This window comes from Dinoponera quadriceps, unplaced genomic scaffold, assembly GCF_001313825.1.
Source record: "Dinoponera quadriceps isolate SergipeBrazil2010 unplaced genomic scaffold, ASM131382v1 scaffold616, whole genome shotgun sequence".
Classification (NCBI taxonomy): domain Eukaryota; kingdom Metazoa; phylum Arthropoda; class Insecta; order Hymenoptera; family Formicidae; genus Dinoponera; species Dinoponera quadriceps.
In genome coordinates, this window is record NW_014555184.1 from 717,833 (window position 1) to 726,017 (window position 8,185).

Sequence of the window (8,185 nt, forward strand, 5' to 3'; positions counted from 1 at the left end):
CCCCCCCCCCCCCCTCCTCTATCTCCCTTTTGGCAGCTATCGCGATTTCAACGGCCGGTCAACTGTGCGAGTGTCTGCCCGTTCCCACGAAAAATAGTCTGCTTACATCGCTATGAAATATTGCCGGCGTCGCACCGCGTGTGAACGAGCGCTCTGGCGAAAACTTGATTTACGGTTCATCGAACGAATAATATTAATATGAATCCTCGTCGATGAGAAAACCAGCTTTCGCGGCACGATCAAATGTCCGCGTAGGGGATATTTGCATCTCGTTGACTTCCCGATATTTGGCGAATTGATTTTTCATACCTAAAGAGTTATGTACTTCGTGCGGACGCCGCGTTGAGATCAACGATTTCGAATACTCTGCGTTCCCGCTGCATATCTTATAACAGTTTCGCTCAACGTGTCGCATTAGAGTCGAATAAAGGCATCGAATAGTCTCTCGGAGATATTCCCTTTGTCCTCCCCACGTCTGACCTCGATAAATTCCGACAGAAACGATCGAGATAGAGATATCGGATGAAACGCGCGATGTCGCGTACATCGTAAATGATGAAGGTGCAACGACCTTCGGTTCTCTCGCGCGGCTCTCTGTCCTCCTTCCTCACTTCGATCGTGGAAATCGAGCGGTAGAATGGAAAAGAGAGAGAGAGAGAGAGAGCGAGCGAGCGAAAACGTTAACGAAATCCGAACTGATAAATGTCAGAGTGCTGGAACTTGATCCGGAAACGAATAAACGCGTTTGTTCTTTATGACTGCTGAATACCGCGTACGACGGGCCGAATAACATTATCGCGGTGTGCAATTCTCGCGATACATATCGGCACTCACACATTGACGCACGCGCTCGCCCATATTCGCGTTGTAACGCCGCGCGAATCGTGAATTTCTTATCGTAACTCGAATTGCGTGACGCGAGGGATTAGTTGATAAATATTTAATCGCGTTGCGGCCGTGGCGCGGCTGCGCGAAACGCCGTTGGGAATGCGAGCGCACCAACACCGGTGCCTACGTGTACGATCTGATGAATCACGTATCCCTTGATTCGCGGCCGCGTTTTGCCCCTCTAACGGCGTGTCAACCGTCGCCGCGAGGAAACGAAGCGCGCGAACGCTTTGTCTGTAATTTCGCGTTTATCGCCGTTGCTGGCAGATATCGCCGGTTACCTCCCATAATGCGCTCGTGGTTTTCCACGGGAGAAGACGAGGAAGAGAAAGTGGCCGGCAAGAAGAGACCAGGTGACTACGGAGGAGGAGAGCGGGCAAGGTGAGAAGAGCGAAAAGTGGTCGGAACTAATTTAAGTAGGAATTAGAGGATGGTAACGAACGCACGATCGTCGGTGAATACGATAGGGGCGGAGAAGGGGGATGGCGGCGGAAAGGTTAAAGTAGCTGCAGGTGCAGGCGTTGCGAGAGCAGGTGGTAACGGTTGTAAATTATTGTCTTAATTTCTCCGCGGCGCTCGCCCCCACGGGAGCCAGCCGCCGACTCGCCCCCCTCGTCCTTCGCGCGATCCCTCGCTAATTTCCCATGCTGGGAAATAATAAAGCATGTAAATTTTCTCTCGAACGCTCGCTACTTGGAACGGGCGATATCGGTAATCGAAGCTGTCGCAAGCGGAAAATCGAAGTCCGGCCGGCGCGACGTAACTTCTCCCGCCGCGGGGCTCGACGGGGGGCGCGTTAGCAATTATGATTCTTCTTTTCGAGTCTGCCCATCGCGCGGCTTGTCGTTCTCCTCTCATTAACGTGCAGTTACACTTGCGTCTGTGAGCGATTCGTCAAAAGCGCGCTGTAACGTGATCGAAAATCGCTTCATTGTCACGGCCCATTAATGAGCCTGTTCCTCGAATTGGCACGTGGCTCAAATTGTCTACGTCTGATTTGCCGTTTGGTAACGGCACGGTATAAATTGGCACGTGCATAAATAGCGAAAAATTAGACCGTGAAGGCTAATTTTACGAGTACAGTTTCGTATCAGTTAATGTGATTATTACGTTCGCTGGATACATCAAGCTAAAAAAAATTTCTGCCGCGATACCCGTTGCATGTGAATCATCCGGAAAAGGGAGCTATCTTACACGGAGAAAAATAACGCGCTGTCGTAGCGAAATCACATCGTAGCATATTCATCGCGACAGCGGTAAACATTAATTCCATATACCTAAATTAGTATGTTATATAAATGGAGCTGAAACAGTTTTACCGCCACGATGAAAAACTGTTCTGCCGATTGAATTTATCGTTAGGACACGTTAATTAGCTGCTGGAGCGAAATAACATTAATCCGCATTTTACTGATTTATTCTTACCGCAAGATAATTTGTAGATTCAGCGAAATAATCCAATGGCAAATGGCAATTAGCATTCTTAACAAGTCGTTTTGTTATCCATACAGTAACGGACAGATTTTATCGCGACAGCGTGAAATTCGCCGCGCCGGCGGATTATTTTTCTCCGTGTAACAAATGAGAGCCGCACGGTGGCAAACGAGCGCTAAATTTCGTGCTGAGCTCGTTAGTCTTTCACATACGTGTTTACTCGGCTGAAAATGGCCAGAGTCGCGCGACGTCTCTGCGCCGTGATGTCACCGATAATCGTTATCTTGTCCGCGATTTCGTGCCCTCCCGTTTCCTGATCCCGACTCGTCGTTCGTATCGCCGATCGTATCGATTGTGTCTCGTTTTCACGTGGACTTACCGAAGACCTCGGTGTTGCGTGTGTCGACGAACGGTTCGTCGATGCCGTGTGTCGATCGCACCGTCGCCTCGCACCTGTAACAAGACATTCGATCATGGTGTGCGAAGTCAGCGTAGTGGTTCTCCGACCGGCCAGACGGCAAAATTATCGCGGCCGATCGCGCGAGACTCGCGTAAAACGAACTGCTGCTCGTATTCGCGGCCGGGCGTTGTATATTTATGGGGTGCCCGAGGTGCCATAAGCAACAGCCGTCGAACGACGGAAATATACTACGTAGTAAAGAGCGAAATTACCTGACGTTTATCTTGTCGCTGGCGAGATGACCCGGTTTTAGCTCGAGCAGCAGACTCGATATCGTCGACAACAGTCCGTGTTGCTCGAACACCATTTCCGAATCGGGCTTCACCTGCGGAGAAAGAGAGAAAGAACGGGTAGAGAGAGAGAGAGAGAGAGAGGGGAGGGGAGAGAAGGAAGGAAAAAAAGAACGACGGAGGAGGAAGAGAACCACCGTCGCGCAACGTTTCTTGCGCGACGATCGAATCCAATTGCATTGGAAGTAACTTTCCGATTCCAGCATCGGGGAAGGATGAATGGCATTTGTCGCGACGCTTCCGACGCCGGGCGTGGGACTATCGATTCGCCGTGTTGCAGGCTTGAAATATGAATGAAAGAGGCGCCTCGCCGCGAATACATTTTTCTTATCATCCGCCGCCCGTCCGTCCGTTCGCCGCGTCGATACTTCGGTTGCGGTTGATCGCGTTAATCGCGACTAATTCGCTAACGGGAACTAACGAACCGGCGGCGAGGAAACGGTGAGACATCGGGGACGCGGAAGAAGTTGTCTATTAAGGAATAAGGTAACTGCTTGCCTCGCCGACGGAGAGGGCGCCGTTACTGCGATCATTCAGCGCGTTAACGAGCCGAGCTCGCTGCTTCAAGTGATCCTTGCTTTGTTCAAAGGAGAAAAAGGATAAGTCCAAAGTTGTTACATGTTCGATGAACCATAGAGAGCATCGTCGCACGAACGAGAGGGTGGTAGCGGGAGGGTAACAATACGCGTCCGGTGGTAGTACAATGTTACGTTGCAATCGGAGGACGCAATGACTTGGAGGGCGAAATGAGAAGAGTAAATGCGACGCTGCGTACGGAGGGCGGGAGGGGGAGAGACGGTAATGCAACTCGTCCGATGTTCCGGCGTGATTGCGCCGATTCTGCGCGCGGTGGCCGCGCACGTTGTATCGCGTGCAACGCCGGAGCGGAGCGAACAAATATCGTTTAGAGACGAAGTTAATATCGGCGGCGCGGTGGCCGCTTCGAGATTATCGCGAACTTGATTACGGAGTATCGTGTCGAAATGGAATGAAATGTAAACAGGCGTGTTGGCAAACAACGCGCCGGCACTCGGGATGAAGTTCTCATTATTGTATATGAGACGAACGGCGTTGCGTCTCGCCCGGACATGATTGACGCAAAAGTCGCGGAATATGGCCTCCTCTCGCGTTCGGGAAGCTCACGACTTGACAACAGTTTGTCGAGAAGCAAGTTCGGCCGAAGACGAGAACGGTGCTCTCGGGACGGGCGAAAACGCAGCCCCCGTCGGATTCGTCGTAATGCCGGTGTTTTTCCGAGTTCTTACCGCCGGTGTCGGATGTGCGCGCGGATGTCGCTTTGTAAATTCAAGCCCTCCAGTTCTTTATGCAGCGTGTCGTATTTTATGCGACTGGAATTTCTACTTTTTGCCCATCCCGGACAGCGACACAATTTCGCTCGCTTACTTCGTGTCTTCTTTCCACCCTTCTAACCTTGTCCAGCCCGGCGTCCTCCCAATTCTACGTCGTAGATGCGCGTGCGTGTATGTGTGTGTGTGCGACTCCAGCCGGCGTTACCTCCCCGTTTATCCTCAGAAGCTGAGACTCCGTCCCCTCCTATTAATAAACCACCCCGTGACTGCACTTTGCGCACGTGCGGGGCGAACTTTACGCGAGCATGCACAGTATGCGGGCTCTTGAATATTTCTTCGTTCGCTCGCGAAAAACTTTGCCGCGGCGTCGTGTGCGTCGGGGGTCGCATCAAGGCGGGCGCAACGGCCTCGGACGTGCGAAAGTTGACAGGGCAAACTTCGTTGAAAGTTCCGACGCGACGCCCGTTTGAAGCGCAGAATTTCGTAATTAAGGTAACGAAATCGCGAGACTGCCACGCAGATGGGGCGGAAAGGGCGAGTCTGAATGTTGTCGTCGGGGCCAGTCGGCGCGTCTCCTCTTTCGGATAAGCGTCGAAAGAAGAATGCTGATGATACAAAAAGGGATAAGTCGGTATCTCGGGAACGACGAAGATCCGGCGGACGCTGCGAGCTATGCGCCGGAATATTTCAGCGGCTATCGTTTCGGCGAGCGTATTATCGACGAGCTCAGTCGCGCGCGCGCGCGCTCTCCTCTCCCTTTTTCTTTCGCTCTCCTCTCCTTTCACCCTTTCGCCCGGTGCGCTTCCTCCGCTCGCTTATGAATTCTGCAGTGGCTCTCGGCCGATTTTGTTACCGGGCGCGCGCGCATGTGTCTCTTTTGTATATAATATATAGCGCGAGATACGCGCGTTTCATCGTGATGCGCTCCCCCGCCGCTGTGCATTCGGCGCATATTTTCTACTTTGTGCAGAAATACGGCGCAATTTCGCCGTCTCTCTTCTTGCGTCGGTACTTATCTTTGAACACTTGTCACCCGGTAGTCCGTAACGACGCGCCTGATAATAAAAAGCAGCGACGGGACAAGGAGGAAATAAACGTCGGTGGATTAAATCATTTTTGAGCCGCGCTCTCTTGATCCCGCTGATTGCGTCCGCTGCAATTCGCAACCTCTGCCATTCTTTCACTTTCTTCCTCCCCCCGTCTCTTCCGACTTTCTGACAATATGTGTGTGTACATGTATATAATCAACGAAGAAGACCTCGCGACTTTACATCTATTCTTTTAACATTCTCGTGAAAAAGCAGCTCCGCTAAATAAAGCAAGCGAAATACGGAGGATGATGAAGTTGCCTCTCCCCTCTCATTACGTTGTTTCCTCGAAACACCTCGCATGTTGCCCCGATATCGCCGGCGCACAATTTGCGATTCTTGGCCGCAGCGTAACAGCTCTCTAACGTAATAGTTTTATCGCCGTCGTAAACAAATACGCGGGGCGTACATTCTCGCGCGGAAAAAGATCGCACGGCGGCACTCGAGATCGTCGTAAAAACTAATTGGTGTAATGCCAGCGATTAGCCCGGAATATGAGCCGTCTGACGCCGGACGGCGGTTCGAGGAAAACTCATTTCTCAACCACCATCCGCCGTCTAATGCCGCGCTCGGCCAGAAAGAATTCATTAGGACCCGCGAAATTGCCTTCGATCTGTTACCGTCCCCCGCAGACGCGCGGCCGACCCGCGACATTATATTCGTCGTGGAGCGAAGTACCGGCGGTGGAATCGCAACGACGCAGATCACTCCCTTTTACAGCGGCATAATTCATAAAGGCGCGCGTTCGGCCGCGGCTGATCCCCGGAAGGAGACCATTTTTATTATTAGAACGACGACACCCGACGACAAAGGGTTAAAAAGGACGCGGGCTGTCGCGCGAAGCTATGGGATCCAGAAGTCGGCCGTCTCGTCGCGTTTTCTCGGTAATCTCGACGATTACCAGCCGAGTCTGCCGTATTTTCTTGCCGCGCGCAACACACACCCGTTCCTGCGAAAAACCGGCTGTATTTTTCAGTTACCTCTCTCTTAATTTTCGTTCAGCAGCTACCGGCGGAAAGGAGATGCCTGATATAACGATGAATATTTATACTCGGCGGAATTATTTTCTCGGTGTAATTATTTCACGGGAGGACACAATTTCCCTCGATCGCGTCACAGCGAGGCTGAATAATGCGGCGGTTATTAACAGCGATACACACGCTTTTCATTTGTAGCCGTTAGAAAGCTGAATAATTCCAACCCGTCGATCGCGAAATATCGGAATTTTTATTTTATACCAGCGAGTCGAAAGAATCGCGCGAATGTTTCCGGAAAACCATCGCACCGCTCAAAGTCGCGGGGAGCGTCTAATCGCGCTATGACCGCCGTCCCCTCCCCCCTTTCATTCATTTCACGACGATATGATTCCCCCGTTACGCCGCTTATCCACGACGCACTCGCCAAGTTACCGGAGCGATCGAACTTTTTCCCTCCGTGAGATTACGCGACTCGCGTTAACAGGTTTTTCGAGTCTCGCGACACGAACATTTCCGAAACAATATTACTTGTTAAGTGCTACACTAAACTCGCGCAACTTCTAATGGACGTCGTTGGGAGCGTTGTGAAGTTTTCTCAGAGGGAAAACGGCGGAGGGGAGGGAGAGAGGGGGGAAAGCGAGGGAAAGGAAAGAGGTGGGAAGGTCAGAAGGGGTTGGAGGTGCGTTCCCGCGGAAAAGGAAGGAAACCGGAGTCCAGAAGATAAGAGGGAAAGTTTCGGCGTCGCCGCGTGCGATTCACGCTGCGAAGCCCCGAAGGAGGCCCCGCTCATGGCACGGCGTAATCTTTGGCTCTCCCGCCAGGAAGCGTTTCCGCTTTACGGGATTTACCCACTTCTTAGCGTAAACGGCGCGTTTATTAGCGCCCTGCGTGTTTTCACGCGCCCATCACGGAAAATGGCCGCTCGTGGTGAACGACGTGGCGAACGAGCGGCCATCGCCTCGGCAATTGAATACCCTCGTGTACGCGTTTTCGGCAAAGTTACGATCAGGGAGAACACCGTTACGTTACTCGTTTCGCTTGTGTTCCCCGGATTCGAATTCGGGGTTGCGAAAGCAGCGGTGAGCACATGAAGTAGTTATCCGTATAGACAATTTTTTCAGGGGATCTAATTGGAATTCAGTCGGATTTTCCTTAAACAATTATCGATTCCGATGGAAATAACTAAATGAGTTCCTCCGGGATTCTCAATTGGACATTCTAATAGAAATTCATGCCGTACATGGGAAAATTTCGACGCGAGTTCTCTCACTCGTCGCTTCTTCCGATCCTTCGTCTTCAGTTTCCTAACGAGATTGATGTTTTCCTCCTCCCTCCGTACCGTGAATCGATATCGCTCGCGGCGCCCGGAACGTCCTCATCGTTCCCTTATTCGTTGGAACAAAGTTAATTGGGACATTGGGACATAGATTCGCTGCGACCGGAAATCAAGCAGTCGGCCCCGTGCCTGCGTCGGAGCTGTTCTATCGGGCTGATTCCTTATTCTCGCGCGAAGCCGGCAGCATGTCCGTTCTTTCTTCCATCGGCGGCGGCGCCGATAACGATACATCAATATGCATGCGATAGAAGCTCCGGCGGCCTCGAGCGATAGGAGGATTGAATTATTCGTGACGTGGCGAGAGAACGGAAACTTTGTAATAATAACGTGAAACGGGAGAAATAAAAATCCCGTGCCGCGTGTATATAGAGAGCCTACGCCCTCCTTCCCCCCCCCCCCCCC

General features: G+C 51.8%; 1 protein-coding gene across 1 annotated transcript in view; it reads right to left on the reverse strand.

Annotated features, from left to right (window-relative positions):
- Positions 1–8,185, reverse strand: part of LOC106743384 (cell adhesion molecule 3-like) — an 87,522-nt gene that overhangs the window by 8,027 nt on the left and 71,310 nt on the right. Inside the window, exons 7-8 of the mRNA XM_014617169.1 lie at positions 2,995–3,107; positions 2,702–2,775 (exon numbers count right to left, since the gene is read on the reverse strand). Coding sequence (XP_014472655.1) covers positions 2,702–2,775; positions 2,995–3,107 — 187 coding nt within the window. The remainder of the gene's footprint in view (positions 1–2,701; positions 2,776–2,994; positions 3,108–8,185) is intronic.